This window comes from Dunckerocampus dactyliophorus, chromosome 12 (genome assembly GCF_027744805.1).
Source record: "Dunckerocampus dactyliophorus isolate RoL2022-P2 chromosome 12, RoL_Ddac_1.1, whole genome shotgun sequence".
Taxonomy (NCBI): Eukaryota; Metazoa; Chordata; class Actinopteri; order Syngnathiformes; family Syngnathidae; genus Dunckerocampus; species Dunckerocampus dactyliophorus.
Window position 1 is genome coordinate 7,398,774 of NC_072830.1, and position 22,035 is coordinate 7,420,808.

At 39.0% G+C, this 22,035-nt stretch overlaps 1 protein-coding gene across 1 annotated transcript; it reads left to right on the forward strand.

The window, feature by feature from the left end:
• The first annotated feature begins 1,092 nt into the window (after nt 1-1,092).
• barx2 (BARX homeobox 2) lies at nt 1,093-20,950 on the forward strand. Its single transcript, XM_054795086.1, has 4 exons — nt 1,093-1,903; nt 7,837-8,155; nt 16,264-16,348; nt 18,827-20,950. The coding sequence occupies exons 1-4, from the start codon at nt 1,717-1,719 to the stop codon at nt 19,106-19,108; spliced, it is 873 nt and encodes a 290-aa protein (XP_054651061.1). The 5' UTR covers nt 1,093-1,716; the 3' UTR covers nt 19,109-20,950.
• The last annotated feature ends 1,085 nt before the right edge of the window (nt 20,951-22,035 follow it).

The following is a 22,035-nucleotide window of genomic DNA, read 5'->3' on the forward strand; positions in this document are numbered from 1 at the left end:
TAGCCTTCCGGAAGTGATTAAAACCAACAGTTGGAGGTACAATTAAACCTGTAAAGCTGCAGTGGCAGTATCTGTGGTACTTGCAGAATAACGTCAGTGTTTATGTATTATGAGAATTTCTTTGTGTTTTTTATAACATTCCCTTGTGTTTTCAGAAGTGTACACAAGCTGGATCCAGGTCTTAATCAATTTTATCCTCTGCAGGGTGTCGGGAGGAAGGCTCCCTACTTGTGCATGTGGTGGCATTACTCTTATAATTGCTTGGTCTGCCTGGCGTCTCCTGCTCTGGCGCAGCCAGATTAGACGGCCTGCTTGCTCGGTAGCTGCTGGATCCACTTCCACGCACACCCTGACCCTACCCTCAGTGACCCGAATACCCCCTTCCTGCCCCCCCTCCCTCCCACTGCATGCACACACCAAAAATCTCTGACACCATTGCACCCTCTATTAAAATACATTTACAGTATAAAGCTTGTGGATATCGTTAGGTTGACCAATGGGATGTCCACCCGGTGTATTATGGCAATACATGTGACAGGTACACAGCATTTTTTTGGGCTGTATCTCAAATTTCTTGCCCCCTCATTGCTCTATTTAAACCAGGAAACAATGGGTACAAATGTCCAAATCCCCCCAAAATGTAAATCATGACAATACCACAGATATGTAGGAAAAAAAAGTAATAAATTGAATGCAAAAAATATATATAAATACTTTTGTCAAGATAATCCAACATTGATGGGCAATTTAATACCTGACTTGGCGAAAAAATAAAAATTAATCGTCATTTCATCCATACAGTTGATTTGACGGAAACTACTAAAATGAAATCACAGTATATTAAAATTCATAAAATAAAAATATTAAATTCATACAATTTACACATTTAATTCACACAGTTTACATTAAAAAATGTAAAAACAGCAAAGAGAAGTGCTAAATACAAAATTCTGATAAATTAATAATCCCATTAGTTTCGAATTTATTTAGAATGGGCAAAATCAATGATTATAATGGAAAAAAAAAGCACTTGTATGACATGTAAAATACAACGTCCCAGCATGAATCAATAGAAACGAATATTTAAAAAAATATCCTGTATGATTTGCCAGTTTAACATTCGATTAATACATGACATTTCATAACATTTATAATTTATCTTTGACTATTTAGACCATCTTTAAACTACAAATCTACCGCTGGCTGTTGTAAATGATACTTCTCTGACTTCATGAAAGCATTATAACATCTCTTATATTGGCTCTCGTTAAATTGAGTGTAGCTAATAAAGTGCCCCGAATTAAAAATTAACCTCTCATTGTATTGTTGCAAAAGGTAACGCCAGAACAAATAAATACCCTTAATTACACATAATTCAAAATAAATGATCAGGATTTTAGATTATTTTTACTGAATACACATAAGCAGTAATAAATACACATAAGCTACGGTTTTGTAAACGACTGGCAATGTGCATGTAGTGTATCGTGGAGGAGGGCGTGTACAAATGGAGAGAGAGATGTTGGTTTATATAGAAGTGGCTGTGAGTGAGTGCACGTCTCATTCACTCTTCTTCTCAACTCCACCGCACATTAGAATATTTTCAACACAATGACAGTCTAGTGCAGTGACCTTCTCTTCATTAGTTCTCTCCTGCAAGGTGCACTGCCTTGTATCGACACTTCCACCATCACCACCACCACAAAGGGAGCCGCCATGCACTGCCAAGCCGAGGTGAGGCTCTCCTCCCCGGGCCAGCTGAAGTTTGCCAGACGGCGCTACAAGACCTTCATGATTGACGAGATTCTCTCCAAGGAGGCTTGTGATTACTTTGAGAAGTTTTCCCTTTACTCCGTGTGTCCGTCTCTCGTCGTGCGGCCGAAGCCTCTGCACTCTTGTTCCGGTAAGAAATACCCGTTTCATCCGTAGAAACACATTCTTGTCATTTTTATGTGTGTTTTCTAATGCAGTGTCCGATATTTGCGAGATGAAACGTGCTCGTGGTAGTAAAACATCCCTAAAATCGCTGTTGCCATTTAAAACTACTGTGCACGTGGGCCATGTTGCCAGTTGAATGCATATTTATTTGAATTGACATTTCTGCTCCCTGCTGACTCGCTTAGGATGTTGTAAATCACTGCAGTTAAGTATTTAGTGTTGAAAACGACTGACAGGGTAGACTTGCTTGAGGGTTCCTTCTGATGATAAACGACTGAAAATGACATTTTTCCAGTGTTTATGTAACGTGTTCGGCAAGGTAACTTACCTGCAGGTTACAGGTGTCCAAAGACCGGCTCAGGGGCCATTTGTGGACACATGCAAAAGAAAAAAAAAGTAACTTTTTGATGATGAATTCTGAAAAATTTGCAAGTGTTAAACATCAACGCGTATTCAATGAAATCAGGGGTGTCCTAAGTGCAGCTCGGAGGCAATTTATGGGCCATATCTTGTAAGAATAAATAAAAATAAACAACCCGCATCAGAGCATTATGAGGCATTGCTTTTTTGACATTTTGCTAGTGTTTATGTAGCTTATTAGCCTCGCTGTGATTTGTACACAACATGTTTTAAACGGCGGTTATCCCCCACCATAAAACATTGATACACAGATTAAATTAAAACAAGCTGGCTATTGTTTATTGACCCGCAGCATATTATAATAATACAATAATATTAAAAGCCATTAAACATAACACGTGATCTTTGCGACCTTTAGCTTGCTTTAAAAAGGGCTTATCCCTAACCATAAAACATGAAAACTCATTCAATTAAAATAGGAGTGTGCAAAGTCTGGCTTAGGGGCCATTTACGGCCTGTTGCATTTTTTCAAATTATTGCCCCATGCATATTTGTATCTAAATATTGTACACAAAATTTAAATATAAATGCTGATTAGGGCCACGATATAAACTCAAACGAAAAGATGTAAAGTTTCTCTCACAATTGGGTTGTAAAAAAAAAAAAAAGGTGCAGAATCATACTATTAAATGGATACTCAAGTGATTCCGCTGCAATACCCATTAAAAGCTAATTGCTTGGAAGTCTGCAATAATAACCAGTGCAATTTGATAATGACACTGCAGGTTTTGGAGGCAGGGCGATGGCCGCAGCGGTGCTGGTCAAAAATAGGAGGCCCTCATCCCTCTGATATGATGGAGGGTTCCGATGGATAGAGTAACCCGCTCCGGGCTGCCTCGGTGCCCACGTATTTGGATCTGCAGGGGTGTGAGATATACTATATTCCCCCTCTAACATCTATTGACTTTAGTGCTTGATATAGCAGAAGGGAGCAGAAGTCGTGAGCTTGAGGCGCTGCAATGACACGGTACCGCCAGCAGAGGCCGCTAAAGCACATGGGTGCAGTCAAACGGGATATTGATTATTTTGTCTGTACTGAGTGCATCACAATTCTCCCCCTGTTTTCCTCACACGTGCTTCTGATGTTAACGTGCTGTCGCTAAACAGCATAACGACAGCTTGCAATGTTTTATTTACGTTCAGTGAGCATGATTAACATCCACTGTGGCCTTAATCTCACCTGACAGCGTGGTGAAAAGTCAAAAGTAGGAGTGTGTGTGTGTGTGTGTTTTGCTCAGAGTGAAATGACTTTTCATCTCGTCTTGAACCCTAAATCTGTGTCAGACAATAAAGCCTCCCATTAAGCATAATGCGGCTTTGTTAGGCTTGATTACACCCATGTCAACACAGGCAGGGAAGTATGCACACACACACTTTTCAGTTAAGATGAAGTTCAACAAGCTAGCCTTACTCATTCAGCTTAGACACCATGAGTCAACGTTATGTAGCAACGCTGCACTTTGCTGTTTTGTCTCTTAAAACATTCATCCACTAAGCTACGTGTCTTGTCGTCATATTTGCGTTTCAGGTCCATTCCACTGCCACCATTTATATCGTAGTTTCATTTTGCGTCGCATTATTTCTGGCGTTCATTGCGTCAACATTTCAGCTGAAGCAACAGATTGCGTTTGAAAATGTAAACGGTCTGAAAGTATGAATGTACTTTGTCATGCAGTTGCAAAAAAAAAAAAAATGGCAAGGAAAAAAATCAAATAAACAGCATAAGATTTTAAAAAAAGTAGTTTTGATGTATTGCCTGAGGATTTAGTAGGATTTGGTACAAAAAAGAACCATGTTTACTCGAAAACTTCTACCAGATTTTAGACCTCTTTTAACAAAAAAAAAAATATATATATTATTTGGAAAAACAAAGACAAAAAGTATTAATATACAATTGTGTATATATGGTATATGTATCTATCCATCCATCCTCTAATGCTGCTTATCCTACGAGGGCTGCCTGGGTATGCTGGAGCCTATCCCAGCTGACTTCGGGCAAGAGGCGGGGTACACTATATGTATATGTAATTTTATTATTTATAATTACATTAACTATAATTATAATTGTTTGATTTTTTTTAAGGTGGAGATTCTATGAGCAACATGCACCTTGGCCATTCTTTTTATTTTATTTGGAAAACAGACAAAAAATATATATTTTTATAGGAAATATTATTATTATTATGTGTGTGCGTATATGTATATATGCAGTGTATATATATATATTATATACATAAAGATATATTACTTAAATTTAGAGATTAGTTTTTTGTTTTATATATAAAAAAATTATTTAAATGTTTGGTTACAATAAAAAAAAGAATACACACTAAATTTGGAGCTAATGTGGAGAAAAAACATCAAAATAGCAAAAATGAATATGACTTTTTTTGTTTGTTTTCCAAATGTATTGGAAATGTATTAATTAGAAATCCTTCTGTTGGGGGGGAACACACTGTTTCAAACATAACATAGTTGTACTGCAAAATCTCTCTTTTTTTTTTTTTTTTTGGTACCATTTATGACTAAATTCTTGTCCGGACACCGCACTAAACACGTACGTGTCCAGTACATGAAACGTTGACGATAGCGTTGGTCATAAACTGAAAAGAATTTGAACGTCTTGATCTATTCTTAGGCGTAATTGTTAGCGTAAGCATTTCCTACATAGCGACCTTCATTATCAAGAGTATCTGTTGCACGAGGTGGCGTTGTGCTCTTTGCAGCTCTTTAAACAGTTTATTTGTAGCCTATTGACAGGACGTGGTGCTTGTCAACAGCGTGTCAGATGTGAGCTCATGAGAGACGGCGCTCCTGTCAGTGGAAAGTCACCACCGTCTCTTCTTGCTGGCATTCTTCGCGCGTCTCTCGATGCTGAGAGGACATCTTCCTCTTCTCTGTCCGCCCCATTGTGCACGGTCACACATCAGGTTATTCAAAAAAAGTGCCACCATGAGTGATTTATAGTGTCAAACACGTTGTGATCAAATGTAACAAGCGGTTGTGCAGAAGATAAGGAGGGGGGGGGAGAGAGAGCCTGTCTAGGCCTGTTGCAAACTGATGTTTGAGGATTAGTCATGACCTCAACACCCTCACATGATGTCATCATCAGCCGCAGGCTCTGTCATGTATGAGCTCTCTGACAGCTTCCATCTAACAGTGAGCGGATTATATGCTGCACACTTCTTCAGTAGGTGCACTCCGCCACTCTGCCTTTCGAGACAGACCCAGGCCTGTTCCTATTATTTTATCTTGACAAACGCGTTTTCTTTGTAAAAATGCACGTTTATTCTCGTAAAATCACTTCTTTTCTCACATGAAAGCAACTTAATTGTCGTAATTTTTTTACTTGTAAAAAAAGAAAAATTTTCCTGTAATTTTTTAAAAAAGTTTTTTAATTTCCTTAACTTGTTTTTGTTAAATAATATATTTTTCACATATTTTGGCTTTATTCCCATAAAATTACCATACCTTCATTTTTTCAACTTTTTTTTGTTACTATTCCGACTTTATTCATGTAAAACAGAAACATTTAAATAACAGTAACATTTCTGCTTCTTTTTGTATTATTTTGCAAAAAGAAAAAACAAATTAGTAAAATGCCTACTTTCTCATAGCCCTTTTTGGGTCATATTATGACTTCATTCTTTTTCCACATTAAATGATCACTTTATTCTCATGAAAGTTTTTTTTTTTCCATTTTATTATTCCAACTTTATTGATGTTATAGAACAACTTAATTCTCATGAACTGGCAGTTTTTTCTCGTAAAATAAAAAAAAAAACATATATATAATATATATATATATATATATATTGTAAAATTTCTGCTTCTTTTTTAATTATTTAGCAATTTAATTTTTTTTTTTTACAGGTAAAATGCCTACTTTCTCATAACCTTTTTGTGTATTATTATGACTTAATTCTCATAAAATCGCAACCTGTTTGTCCTCAAATTTCCACATATGATGACTCATGAAATGTTTTTCCCCTTCTCTTATTCCAGCTTTATTGTTGTAATAGTACCACTTAATTCACATAAACTGGCTGCTTTTTTCCTGTAAAATTGTAACTATTTTCTATAAAAATTAAAAATGTTTTTATAAAATGGTGACTGTTTATTGTGATAGTATTGTACTTTCATTTTCATAACATCACATATTTTTATCGTAATAATAACATATTATTGTAAAATTATATATTTTTCCCCCCCCAATTTTTATTATTACGATAAAAAATGCATAAAGTTGCATTACTTGAGGAAAAACCTTTTGTTTTTGCAAGAATTAAATTGTGATATTAGTCACCATTTGGCAAGCAAAACATTTGTAATTCTTGCATTTAAAAAAAATGTTATAATTTTACAAAAAGAATGTTTTATTATTGCAATAAAAAATGTTTTATGAGAATTAAAGTACAATAATATTGAAATTAAATTTTTGTAAAACCATTTTACAATATCACGATAATACAAGAAAAAGTAACCAAATTAGAGTGCATGAAAAAGTGCAACAGACAACAGTTCTGTATGACTACACGGCCATTTGTTGACAAGCATATTGTACAACCTCGCAGCAAGAGAACCAATGTTGTAATAGCGGAATAGATAAAAAACTGCTTAGCCGGCATGAATACAGCTGATGCGTTCACTGTAGACAGTCCACCAAGTGTCGCACGCATGAGGTGATTCAACAGCTGGGTAGCACAACCAGCATTTTAAAGCGCATGCAGAGGTAATGCAACTTTACACTCGTAAAATGTCATAAAACTATGCTTTGACATAGCTTTGACAGTTCAACCGTATCCTCATAATCGCAACTTTATTGTCATAACTCTAACTTTGTTCCGGTAGTATTGCAGTTTCTCTCGATGCTGCCTTCAGCACTCCGTTTTTGCTTGTAAATGTGACCCGTAGGGTGACTTTTATTTGATGTTTGTGTTCGGTTCTTTATGACGTTGACTGTGATTGACCTGCCACATCCATTCAGCGAACCCTCAAGCTCCGGCCCCCTCCTCTTCCTCCCTAGCGGCTCCAGACAAGTGTTACTTTTTATTGATTCTGGCGTCTTGCTGCTCCTGTGCGCTTACATAGAGGGCAAGTCTAACTGCGTGTGCGTGCGTGTGTGTGTGTGTGTGTGTGTGTGTGCGCAATATACAAGAGAGAGCAAATAAGTTGTGTTTGACTTGGTTGTTGGGGTTTTATTGGAGCTGATTCAGTGCGTGTGTGCATGTAGAAAATAATCATTCATCTGAAGGGTCGAGGACAAGCAGTGTAAAACACAGGACTGCGTCATCAGGGTCGCTGCCCTTTACAAGAGGGAGGTCAGGAGCAAAACACTTTTCACAGACAATTAATAATTGAGCAATTACATACGATCGATCATTGCACTTTTATTCATTGAGTGCATGATAGGAGCTGTTGCACCGCATGGCTCTATGTGACTTCTCTACTATATATTAAATGTGTTTGTCCTCTTAGGCCCCTCATCACTACGTGCCTACCCGCTCCTCTCCGTCATCACACGACAGCCTCCCAACCTCCCGGCCCACCTCCCGCAGCCCCCGTCCCCGGGCGGAGTCCCGTCGCACCTGCCCCTGCTTTCGCCGCAGCACGGCCGAGGCCCCGAGGCGTCGCCCTGCAGCCAGACGCCGCTCAGCATCAGCAGCGAGTCGGACACGGAGCGCAGCACGCCGCGCCTGAAGAAGGCCCGTCGCAGCCGCACCATCTTCACGGAGCTGCAGCTGATGGGCCTGGAGAAGAAGTTCCAGAAGCAGAAGTACCTCTCCACGCCGGACAGGTTGGTGTCATTCATAAGAAGCATCATAACTTTAGTCCTGTGCCAAGAAATGTACCTGAAAAGTGCTTTAAATCTGTACAAGTGGCTATGAAAGCATGAGATACTGTCGTGCTGAAGTTGTTCCCATTCATGGACATAAGGAGTTGAGATTGCGTTGCAGCACCGACCATAAACACTAGCTCAGATGAATTCAAGTGTTTAGTCCTGGCGGCAGCCACCCGGATGTTGTGAACAAGTTCCCTACGCTGTATTAAAGATTAATTAGCATTCCTGTCATCCCTATGGTCACTCCACAGCGCTGTGTGCATATCTAACCTGCCTGCATTTTTCCATAATACTGTAATGGCTCATTTATCACAGTTAATTGGTTCCAGATCCGACCGTGATAAGTGCTTTCCGCGAAGCAGGAGTCATTTACGCTGCAAAAACAGCCACACTTGAAAGAAGCCCACGTTATATTAAAATGAGACAACTTTTCTTATTTCAAAAAATTCTATCAATGGGGTAAGCAAGAAGTTGCTTGGCTAGAATTCTTATAACTAGAATGTTTTTCTTGTGACTTTGAAGAATATAATACAGTAAGTCCTAAAATAAGGAAGTCGTTCTTCATCACAGAGCTAGATTTAAGTCAAATGTTCTTATTGCAAGGTAAAGTAAGCCAAATGTTCTTATAAGACTCCTAAATTGAACCTGTGCATTTGCTTTTATGAGGCTGGATTTAAGAAAAATGTTCTAGATGTGACTATTATTCTTGCAGTTTCCTATAGACAAACAACCATTCATACTTCATACGTATGGACAATTTTTAGAGTCTCCAATAAACCTGTCATGTATATTGTTGGAATGTGGAAGGAAGCCAGAGGGGAGTGTGTGGATCCCGCATGGAGGTGTTCCGACAGGGATTTGAACGCGTCGCCTGATTGTGGGGCCAACATGCTATCCACTCGGCCGCCGTGTCGCTAACATCTCTTCTTTTCGGCATGTTAGTTATGTTGGTTGCTTCTTCAGCGTTCTGAGCTTTTCAACAAGCATGAAACGAACACCATCAGAATTTGTTTTTGGCATGATTTGCATGTAAATTCACTAGTTTTTAGGTTTACAAACTAGATAAAAAGAGTAATATTTTTTTTAATCAAGGTGAGTAATTTTACACATTTACACAGATTTTATGACTAGATTTGACATAAAACATCTTGGTACGCTCTATGAAATTTGCTGTGCAGCCTTCACTTTGGTCCGAAATCAGCAAATCTATAAAAAATGGTTGCTTGAAATGGGACTTCTTTACTGTCTTGACATTTATTTTTTGCAGTTTATATTTTCTGTGCATGAGTCCACTATTAAATTTAGAATGTTTAGAAACCAGTTTTATTCTTAATTTAAGACAAACATCAATTTCATCTGTTGTTGAAGATTAATGCAAATAAGGTTTTTAGCTTGTGATTAGAAAAAACGATCATTTCTGGCAAAAATATCCTCATAAGAATTGGCTAGATATACCTTCTTGATATAACATTATTTTTCTCACGTGAAAATGACTAGACAAGATATTTTTTCTTTTTAGAAAAAACAAAGGGTTGCTTTAAATGGGACTTTTTTTTTTACTTTCTAGAAATTCAGTTTTTGCAGTGTATATATATTATTCCTATATTCTATATAGGACTTACATATAATATTTTTATACTTAGAGCATAGAAAACCTGTTTATGACCTTCTAAATACAGTTTTTATCATATTAGAGCCCTCTAAACATGAAATAACATCCCTATAGTGACCTTTACACTTGTGTTACTCAATATACTGCTTTTTCCGGACTATAAATTGCACTTTTTTTTCATGGTTTGGCTGGTCCTGCGACTTGTACTCCAGAGTGACTTATATATGTTTTTTTCCCCACACTGACAGCCGCGAGAGGGCGCTCTAGGCTTGTGTGCCACTCCTATCACTCCTGTACCACTGTAAATTTACAATATAAACATCAGCTTATAAAGACAACTGAGGGGCTATCCACACGGAAGCGTTTTTCCGGTCGAAACGGCAAACCGTTCTGGGGGACCTGAAACTGTATTTTTTTTAAAACGGCTTCCAGAGTGGGAAAATCTAAAAACGCCGGCTTGTCGTTGCCGTTTATACAGGCAATACGAGAACGATGACGTCACAGACGCACCACCGCCTCGTCGCCATCACGTGACCAGAAGTAAGCTTTGACGACAAACCAACATAATATCGGAATATTTTGACGGACAAGCGTCATCCCAGTCGACATTCTTCTTACTGTCTTATTTATGCTCCATAATGAATCGCAGAAGTAATTCCGCTTCTCGTAAGTGGAAGACGACGGGCTTATGCGCATCCGTTTTTTACTCCTCTGTGGTTCGGAGTGTCACATGGTTCCGTCTGCATGCGCGTTCACGGCGCCACACGTCGCTTGAAAAGACAACTGAGAAAGACGGAACACGGATGCCCCCAAAAATCAAATCATATTCTGCGGATTACAAGCTGCAAGTAGTGAAACACGCAGCCGAAAGCGGTAATCGAGCAGCAGAAAGAAGGTTTGTAGTGAATGAGAAACTTGTGAGGGACTGGGGAAAAGCGGAGGATACTCTAACTGCAATGAAGAAAACAAAACAAAAAACGCTAATCGCCGGCTCAAAGCCAGGCGGCCACAGCCGGAGGAACAAGTTCACAAATGGGTGTTTGAACAACGTGCTGCCGGGAGACGCTTGTCAACAGTGCAGTTACGTCTCCACGCCCAGGTAGGTGCCAAGGCCGTGAACATAGATGACTTTGCGGGTTGTTTTGTTCACAGACGCCTATTTAGCCTGTTGTTCGCCATTTTATTGTCATTACTATTGCTTTCCAAGATAAAATGTCTGTTGTTGGTCTTTGATTTTATCAACTAGAGTTCCTCCCAAAAATGCGACTGATAGTCCAGTGTGACTTATATATGCCGTTTTTCCTTGTCATTGTGCAGTTTTGGCTGGTGCAACTTATAGTCCGGAAAATATGGTAGTAGACATAAAAAAGAAAACACAAGCTATTTAAATAAACCAAATTAATTCCGGTGCTAGCGAAGCTGACTGGGGTCAGACAGGAAGTGATGCAGGGGATTCAAGGTTGGGGTTTAGCTTGCCGTGTGTTACGGCCGCAGCAGTAGCCTGTGTTAGGGCTTATTGGGCCTGTTGTGGGATCATTCAAACCTGAAATAAAAGCCTGTTGTTCCAGTGATCAAGTCTGGTGCTTGTGTGTCTCACCCCAACATTACGGTAACATTACTGACACCTAGTGACCAGGGTGGAATACTACATATCATCACAGCATCTTTGAATGCGTCTTCTGAATGTCTTATATTTGTATTTTAGTTCTTTTAGCCATTTTTATGGTAGAAAATGCTTTATTTTGGCAAGAAATACTTAAAATTTGCTTAAATATGCATTTTGTTTTACAAATAATAGGCTGTATTCAACCAGCGATGACTTCTTAATCAATGCATGTTATAGAGTGAGGTGGCGATGCAGTACTTTACTACTCCACTTTCACTTGACATATGTTGAATTCTACATTGATACATTTGGTAATTGTAGCGGTGGTGTTTATTGGAAGCAGGTGTTAATTGGAGGGAGGCTGATATTTCTGAAATGCAAAAAGTCATTTTAGATAGCTTTTTTTTTTTTGGTAAACTTTAATAATGATTTGGAGTACATGAGAAAGTGGAAAGACAACATAGTGCTCTTTGACCACATGGTCATTTATTAACTCATTCAATACCAAAGATGTATTTATACGTTTTTGGTTGTTTTTTTTTTATAAACCCAAACGCCCAATCCTAACAACGTATTTATACGTCTTTTCCGTTATTTTGCGTGAGAGGCTAAAAGAGGTGATGACGCAACTCCCCACTAATGGATTTGCCTTCAGAGCAATTTTAAGCCATAAAAACGGCCACTAGGTGGCAGAGGTGCATTTGATAAGAGGTAGACAGAGATCATGTGGACAGAAGAGACACACATGACAGGAAGGAGGAAGTGAGAGAGGAGTGTAGCGTGCAGAAGGTTACGCATTGTAGGGAAATTTTAACGCATGCACACACACACGCACACACATAGTTGTGAAATTGTAAATAGTTCATGGTGTTATATTTGTAAATGAACTTTTTTTTAATGTAAAACAACCCCTTTTTTGTGTTGTTTATGTTGTGGTAGAGTTGTTTAGATATTTGAGCTGTCACAAAAGCAAAAAATATTTGTGTCAAAGTGAAAGCTGTGCTTGAAATGTATCTTTTCACAAGCTGGTTTTCTTCCTTTTTTAGTCGGGAACTGATATTTTCCTGAAACTTACCTGTGTTCTACTGTTGATTACTAATGAACGGAAAAAGGTAGAAACAAACTTCTGTTTTCTGATGAAGGACGGGAGTCTAATCTTTCTTTTGGTTCCATGTTTATATAGCCATAGAACACAATATTCTGTGTGCCTTGAAAAATCAGTCAAAATCATATAAAATGGCCAGTACTGAAGGGGTTGTCTTTTGAAAAATGGCTGAAATTGAATGAGTTAAGTGTATTTCACAACGCAGCAGCAACAGAACCGATGTTGTAATAGCGGCAAGGAGCAGACTGCTGAGCCAGTGAGTCCATTGTACGCCAAGTGTAAGACATGAGTTTCACACCAACAGCTGAGTAGCATTTTAAAGTGCATGCAGAGGTAGATAAACCTGCTTATGATACTTCAGTTGCAACTACTACTATCTTGTGAAGTCTTTATTGTCGTCCCCCACAAACCAGGAAGATAAACAGATGGGCAGACAAGCACAAATAGCACGCAAATAGCTCCACAAGTTTTGTCAACAGTTTGGCCTTGGTGGAGGTCTGTGCTGTAAGCTAGGTTGGAGTTGCCTCACAGCGAGGCGCGTGGCGTTTACCGCACCTTTACTAAATACCCTGAAAATGGCAACATCTCTAACAGTGTCAATCAAAACTAAGCATGGTATACGAGCATCAAGTCAAGCGTGACGCTTTGATAAACCTGCATACCTGACATAGGGTACATTTTCAAAGCGCAATGCATGCACACACACACACACACACACACACACACACACACACACACACACACACACACACACTTCACCAAAGCCACAAATGCAATTATCAAGCCGCGGTTAAAGCTAACGTCGTAATTTTTTAAAATTTGTCCCGTGGGGAGCGTCTCATGTAATGTGAATTGTTGGCCGAGAAGCCTGCAGTATGACCTCAGCGTTCTAGTTCAGACGAGTAACGCTTTAACCCCCGAGCTCTTAAGCGGTAAAATAAAGACGGAGTGAGAGAGGAAAGAAACACCCACACACTTGTGAAAACGGAGGACGGCGGCCAATGCAAGCAAAGCAGGCAAACACGCGCAGGGGTATGTAGAACACGCTTTCATACAATAAAGTGATGCCACTTGCGTCACCATTTCTATCTCACTTGACAAACTATATTTTCCCTTTTTCATTCAAAATTCATTCTTACTGAATGCTGATTATGTTTACATACCGTGTGCGTGTGTGGTGGGGAAAATCCCCTCATTTTCTTATTAAATATCTCATTTTAATTTGCCTAGAGGTGTTGGAAAAGTCAACCTGTCTCATTTTTAAATCACAGAACAGCTCAGTGATCAAAGCCAGCGTCTGTGTACGCATGGCTGGATAACAATATGCCGTCTTGACAGTAACGTCTGTGTCAGTCTGACGACGCTCCGCACGTCAAGAATATATTTTTTTGTTGCCATGTTATCCCAAGCCAGGGCCGCCTCTGGCCGAATCGGGGCCCTAAGTGGCAAAAAAGTGGTATTTTTTACATTATTTTGACTTGAAGCTGAATTTAGTGGGATGTTAGATCATGGGAAACAATACATGATTTTAGTGCAAAATAACAAATTAACAGAATAAAAAAAAACTCACACCCTCTGCCTTTAACTCATTCAATACCAAGACGTATTCATACTTTTACTTTTACATTTTTTTGCACGAGAGGCAAAAAGAGGTGATGACGCTACTCTCCACTACTGCATGAACACTTCAGAGCACTTATAAGCCATAAAAACGGCCAAGAAGTGTATTTGCCAAGAGCTCGGCAGGGATCATGTGAAGGGAAAAATCACACATGACAGGAAGGAGGAAGTGAGAGAGCGTGGAGGAGTGTAGCGTGCAGAAAGTTATGCTTTGTCGGGAAATTTAACGCATGCACACGCGTGCACACACATGTGCACACACAGTTCAGTTCCAAATGGGAAAATTGTAAATAGTTCATTGTGTTTTATTTGTAAATAAATTATTTTGACGTAAAACAACCCATTTTTTGTGTTTATAGATATTTATTTATGTTATGGATGTTTGGGAAATTTTAACACACACACACACACACACAACACACACAACACACACACACACACACACACACACACACACACACACACACACACACACATGCATACACATAGTTCAGTTCCAAATGTGAAAATTGTAAAGAGTTCAAGGTGTTATATTTGTAAATAAATTGTTATTTTGTTATTAAAACAACTCCTTTTTTGTGTTGTTTATGTTGTGGTATAGTTGTTTAAATATTTAAGCCGTCACAAAAGCAAAAAAAAAAAAAATTGTGTCAAAGTGGAAGTTATGCTTGAAATGTATCTTTTCACAAAAAGCTGGTTTTCTCCCCTTTTTTTGTTGGGAACTGAACCGAAAAAGGTGGAAACAAACTTTGTTTCTGATGAAAGACGGGAGTCTAATCTTTCTTTTGGTGGGTTCATGGTTATAAAGCCATAGAACACAATATTCTGTGTGCCTTGAAAGATCAGTCGAAACAGTCTAAAATGGCCGCTACTTTTGAAAAGTGGCTGGGATTGAATGAGTTAAAGGCAGCGGCTGTACCATTACACCATCTGCCACGTGCTGTCAATCATCGTGGCAAAAAGCACGGCGTCAAATGACTCGTCTCTTTTGTCTCTCCAGCCTCTGGCTGATTTGGTGCTCTATGCCTCACGGCAGTGATGCGCATCGTTTGCGCATTTACCGAGAATGCTCCCCCTTGTGCAAAATACCTCACATTTCAGGAAGCGTTTTTATGATAGTATATCTTCTCAAAGGACAATAAAATAGAAAGTCAACTTCAGAGAAGTCAGCTTATTTAGCTGTGTAGTTTTACTACCTAGTGAAAATGAGTCAACACCCAGCCATTATTGTCTAAGTAGCTGGCAACACCAGTGACTAGCTAGATAATTGTGTTTTGTCTACAGTCGAAGTTGGTGGTGGTTGTAGCGTCATGGTCTGAGGCTGCATGACTGCTGCCGGTACTGGGGTGAAACATGAATTCCAACATGCCCTCTCTTGGGTAATGTGGACACTCGGCACAACGCTATTTTACGTTGCCAGCTATTTAGAGAATAATAGCTGTGTGATGAGTCATTTTCAGTGGATTGTCAGTCGATACAGCAATGCAAGCTGTACTCCTTTCTATAGCATTGCCTTTAGGATTCGTCTCACTTTTCGGAGAGACTGGATGTTAATTTATCTTAAACTTATTAGAATGATGCATTGCATCCTAAAATGAGTGACATGCCAAAAACACAATAATGATTTTATGCAGTGTCATCGCCGTCATCATCATTATGATAACCATCAATGATATTAGGTTACACCCAAGACACAAGACAATTGGTGCGTTTGTTACGGCTAAAAGGAAGTGCGTTAGCAAGTAAAGAAGCGTCATGACAGCCATTATTAAGTAAGGTTTGCCTCCTTCAGTCATAAGTCCTGTAAAAATGAGGAAATGTCATTGCCAGGTAACCGTTTTTCATCTGCACGAATCGTCAGAGGTATCAGAATGCACGCCAGCCAGTAGCCCTGCTAGCCCTGAGCAAACGCATGTGCTGGACGCACCATATCGCTACTTGCAAAGCAGCCACCGATTAGATTACCGACCTCAGTGCCGATGTTACACTAGACAGGATATGTTGGAAGTTTAGAACCTGCCAGCTTTGATGCAAGATTTAAAAAAAAAAAAAAAAAGATAGTATCTTGTTTGAATAGCGGAAAAGAATGTTAATTTAACTGGAGTCTGTTTGTCTTTCAGGTTAGACCTGGCCCAGTCCCTCGGCCTCACGCAGCTCCAGGTGAAGACGTGGTACCAAAACAGGCGCATGAAGTGGAAGAAGATGGTAAACATCTTTTTATTTCTTTATTTTATTTTTTTTTCCGAAAATGTGAATTAAGATCATCTCACCATTGCCACCATAATACAATATTATTTATTAAATTAATTATATTTAATAATAATTCATATGTAATAATGTATTTATATATAGTATATTGAATAATACTAATTAACATTTTTCTTTTTTTCCTCAAAAATAATGTAAATTAAAACAATCTCACCAGCATACAATATAATTGATTCAATTAATTATATTTAATAATAATTCTAATACATACTAATGCATTTATATATAATATATTGAATAATACTTCTCTTTTCCCCCTGTTACCATCATACTACAATATAATTTATTTAATTATAGTTAATAGTAATTATTGTAATATATAATAATTTATTTATATATATTATATTGAAGAAGGATAATTCTAATGATAATTTTTCATTTTTACTGTGAATTAAAACAGTCTCACGGGTGCCACTATAATATTATTTTGTTTTGTATTTTCCCCTCAAAAATAATGTGAATTAAAATAATCTCACTGTTGCCATCATATTATAGTAATTAAACAAATGATATTATGATATTATGTTTTTATTTATATTATAATATAATTGATTAAATGAATTACAGTTAATAATTATTGTAATATATAATAAGTTATTTATATATTATATAGAATAGTAATTGTGGTTCAAATTGTTAATTTTCCCCTCGAAAACAATTATAATTAAAAGCTTCTCACTGTTGCAGTATAATATAATTTTTTAATTATATTTAATAATTTATTATATCCTAATTATTTATTATAATTATAATTAGTTATATGTACCTTATATTTAATAATCATAAATTATTCCTTGTCTTGCTGCTTGGTCCCCTTTTTTTTTTTTTTTTTTTTTTTACAATATTTTCATATTTTACTTTATTTTGTTAATTCTAAACATTTTAATCACTAAAACGATGTTTTTTTTACTTTTAAATTATAATTTTGCTATAGTCGTTCATGAAAGAATGAATGAATGAATTTATTCATTGATTACCTTTAAAAGTAATTTTTTCAATGGCAAAACTGTTGCCTTCATAACATCTCTATGAACTGAACTGAAGTAATATTTCACATACTATTTATTTTATTGTAATTAATTTTGGAATTTTTTTCCACCCATTTTAACTCATTCACTCCCAGCCATTTTTTTCAAAAGACAACCCCTTCAGTACCAATCAAAAGAAAGTTTAGACTCCCGTCGTTCATCAGAAAAGAAAAAAAACTTCTTTTTTTTTTTCATTTTCGTTCTTTAGTAATCAGCAGTAGAACATAGGCAAGTTTCAGGAAAATATCAGTTCCCGACAAGAAAAAAAACAGCTTTTTGTGGAAAGATACCTTTCAAGCATACCTTTCACTTTGTGACGGCTCAAATATCTAAACCACAACATAGACAACACAAAAAAGGGGTTGGTTTACATCAAAGTTACAATATAGTTACAAATAAAACACTTTACAATTTCACATTTGGAACTAGACAGTGTGTGTGCACGCATGTGTGCGCGTGTGCATGCGTTAAAATTTCCCTACAATGTGTAGCCTTCTGCACGCTCCACTCCTCCAATGCTCTTCCACTTCCTCCTTGCTGTCGAGTGTGTTTTTACTTGCAAATGGTCCATGCCGCGAGCTCTTATCAAATGCACTTCTGCCACCTTGTGGACGTTTTTATGGCTAAAAACTGCTCAAACAGCGACATCTTTCAGTGCGCACTTGCTTCATCACCTCTTTTTGCGTCTTGCGCAAATCCCCTCCCAAAAACCCGTCTTTGGTCTTGAATGAGTAATAAGTAATAAAATCAATAATGTGCAAACACCCATTGATGATGTGTTTCAAGTCGCTCAAAGACATGAAGGTCCTTTTGTGGACGTGTTGTTGCTATATTGTACTGAGCAGCCAGGACAGAGATGCGTGTGCCCAAAGCACGGCTAATTTGGGACGCCTTCCTTAATTGCGGGGACATGCACGCTATTGTGTATTATGACATCATCGTCGTCTTAGTATCTTAGTAGGACTCTTGTCACTATGCTACTGCTATCGCACCTTTTGGCCTGACTGCTACCCTAACATTCTTAAATGTCATACAAGTGGAAAAACAAGTCGACCGCATCACAATTCAAATTCCTCGGCATCAAGGATACCCATCCCCATATAGACAAAGCCAAAGAAAAAGCGTATTTCCGCGTTGATGACATGTCCAAACAAGTTGGACAGTTAAAGAAGGACCTAAAGGGGGACGGGGTTGAGAGACAGTAAGCCGTGAGGCGTTAGGGATGGTGAGCAAACACTCGGTGGAAGGGTCAACAAGTGAGACTGTTACCTCCAAAGATAAATGAGTGCAAGAAGAGCAGCCAGCACTCATACGTCTTCTCTTAATGACTTAGCCGAGCCATTTATTACAGCAACAAGGTTTTGTGTGTGTGTGTATGTACGTGCAGGTGCTCAAGGGAGGTCAGGAGGCACCCACCAAGCCTAAGGGAAGACCCAAAAAGAACTCCATCCCCACCACCGAGGAAATAGAAGCCGAGGAGCGGCGGCTGAAGCAGGAGGAAGAGGAGCGCCTGAGGGGGACGGCGGAAACGGAAGCCACACCTCAACTCGAGCCTGAAGATCTAAGCCCCGCCTCAAACACGACCCCGCAGAGTAACGGCGCGGCGAGGGTGACGGAGGAGCGAGCGATGCCTCTCCTGATAACCTCAGAGACTCACGCAGAGAGCTAAGCAACAACACCACAACCAAAGACTGATACCACAACACCTGAAAACAAATAGTGCCTCAGGATCACTGTTAAAAGAAAACAGCCTGCGCCATGCCTTTAGGGTCATTTGTTACCCACAAACATGCAATCTATACTGGCATTTGTGCTTGGTCCAGCTGTGGCTAACACACTGTTGGAAAAAAATACTCAACACAGCACAAATGATTGACATTTGTGTCGCCCATGCATGTACTACATATTATGTTAATTAGTTGCTAAGTCCGGGGACGTTTAGCTGGATGGCGGCCATGTTTTTCAAACAATTTTGCTCAAGTTTTGCCCACATGTGCTTATCAGTCCCCTAACGGTGCGTACCAAATTTCGTGGCGATTTGACGAAACACCCTAAAGTTACAACGGGTGTTTTTGAGCCGTGGGATAAATTTCAAGCCCGTCCGACTTATGCGGGTCAAATTTTGGGGTTTGATAACATTGCCTCCGTGTGGCGTATATGTCAGAAACGTAATAGCACAGGCAACACAGTGGGGGTGTACGTCTTGACCAATTTTCACACTTTTGCATGCAGCACTTCAGCAGTAGAAGCTTGCACAAACAAATGCATACGTCCCCTACCGGTTTTGGAGGTTGGTAATGTACTGCATTAGTGAAGCGGTTGCAAAACTACCTTTCCAAAAAACCTTAATTCTACTTTTTCCTAAAAGTTGCACTGCAGAATCCAAATGCAGTCGCTTCGTCAAGCCTTAAATGTATCACAATACAATATTTCACCGATTGTGTCACAAATCTTGCCTCACCTGATGCTCGTGCCAAAAATGTTAGGGTTTGCCCTACTATGCTGTAACCATGTAGCATGAATTCACTGCCAAAATAAATAAATAAATATAAATATATACTGTATATATATATGTAACAAACGGCTGCCGTGCCTTGTCGGTCTCAGAGGGAAGCAATTTTTATTTTTTTTTTTAAATTTGAGCTCTTCTCAGCAACATACCTGTCAAGCCATACACTGTATCATACTGTAGAAATATGTGTAAATGATAAGCTCTATGTGTAAAACAGTATTTTTACCTGCTGTTTGAAATGGGATGATTATAAATAGTTTGTATATGTCCCGCAGTTCCAGCCGTTCTCTTTGCGCTGTCAGGATGGCTCCTCTTTTCTGCCACAAGAAAGCCATTAGCAACTTTTAAGCTGTCAAGAGATTCTTCCGAGGAAATAAATCACAGCCTCTTGCCAAAGATTCAACATTTAAAGTGTCAGACATTCTCAGCCTGCAGGCTTTTTTTTTTTCTTTTTTTTTTGCCTTCAACCGCCTGTGACTGACTTTGCTTCTCCTCTTCGCCTTGGAAACTTTTATTTGCTTATTGTTTCATATGAACAAATGCAGTATTTTTCTGATTTGTAAATAAATAACGCTTGTTTGTTGAACTTGCGGGTGTGTGTTACACCACGTGTGTGTGTGTGTGTGTTTATGTATTTAAATGCACTTACCAATTGAAAGGTTGGATTGCGGTCGAGGTTGTCCTGTGTTTCCACCTTCGTTTCCATTTCGGTGCTCTTATTTTGTATTTCTGTATTTCCTGTTTTGGCGCCGTATGCTGCATCTTTACTTGGGCTAGAGAGCGCTGGCAGCGCACCTGCGTGTTGTTGGCAATTAGCGTGTTATTTACATTCAGCGGATCGTTGCATGTGGTTTTATGTCTTTGCTCTATGCGTCCCGCTTCATTCCCATGAGCATCCTGGAATTATTTTACCTTTTTGGGCATGTTTCCTTTTCCCCTCTGCCTTCCATGATGAGTCTACGCCTATGCTTTCTTGTGTTTTTGTGAGTCCTGCCGTTCTTTGTGAGCCTCCCGTTTTGTTTAATAAAAGACTTTATTGACTGCATCAGCCATCATATCTCCGCATCGTGGGGTAACACAACAATTAATAACTGAACGTGACGGAAATGACCTTTTTATGTGGTACTTTTTTGGATAGAATTCTGTTTTTGCATTCGTACCTTCGAATGAAACCAATTAAAGATTAAAAAAAGAGCAAGATATTTTTTTTTGCATGAAAAAAGAGGAATGGAAAACTACTCAGTTTGATCACACGGCCATTTAATAACAAGTATATTGCACAACACAGCAGAAGCAGAACCAATGTTGTAATAGCAGCAAGGAGCAAACTGCTAAGCCAGCATTAACACTGAACTGTAAACTAGGTGTCACGATCTGGAGCGAACTGGTTGCTGTCGGAAGCTCGACCGCCGGTATGCGGAGACGAGGCGGCAGCGTGCTAAAAATGAAAATCTTTAATGGTGCAAAAACTCGCTGTTGCACAGGAATTACAACAAAAGACGACAGAGGATAAGGCTCTGTGAAACAACCCTCGTAGTAGCAGCAGGTAAGTACTTTCTCAGGTAACAGCACAGGCGTTAACAAATGTTAATCGCTGCCAGCTGCGCAGCAACCACCTGGGGTAAAGCGACTGCAGTTTTCTCCTAGCAGGAAGTGCAACCCGCCAAAGTAAAAACATGACACTAGCGGTCTCAAAGTCACTGCCCACAAGCCGTTTGCAGCCTGCCGGGACATATTTTGTCATATATTTGACATATTTTCACTCCTCAGTCCCACACTGATGGTGGAGGCAAGGTGGGTGTAGTGTCCTGCCCAGGGACACAACAAAAGTGAACCTCCAACCTTCCTATTTATGGGCGACCCGCTCTACCTCCTGAGCCACAAGTACCGCAAAGCGTACCGGGAGCCTCACCCGGCCTCACCGAGACTCTCCCTCCTGCGTCCCCCAGGTAAATTGAGTTTGCGACCAATGTTGTAAACATAGCAGCAAGTGTAACACATGAGTCTCAGCTGATTAACATTTTGAAGTGCATGCAGAGGTAGATAAACGCAGCTACTGCCACCCTGTGGAGTTGATTACAAAC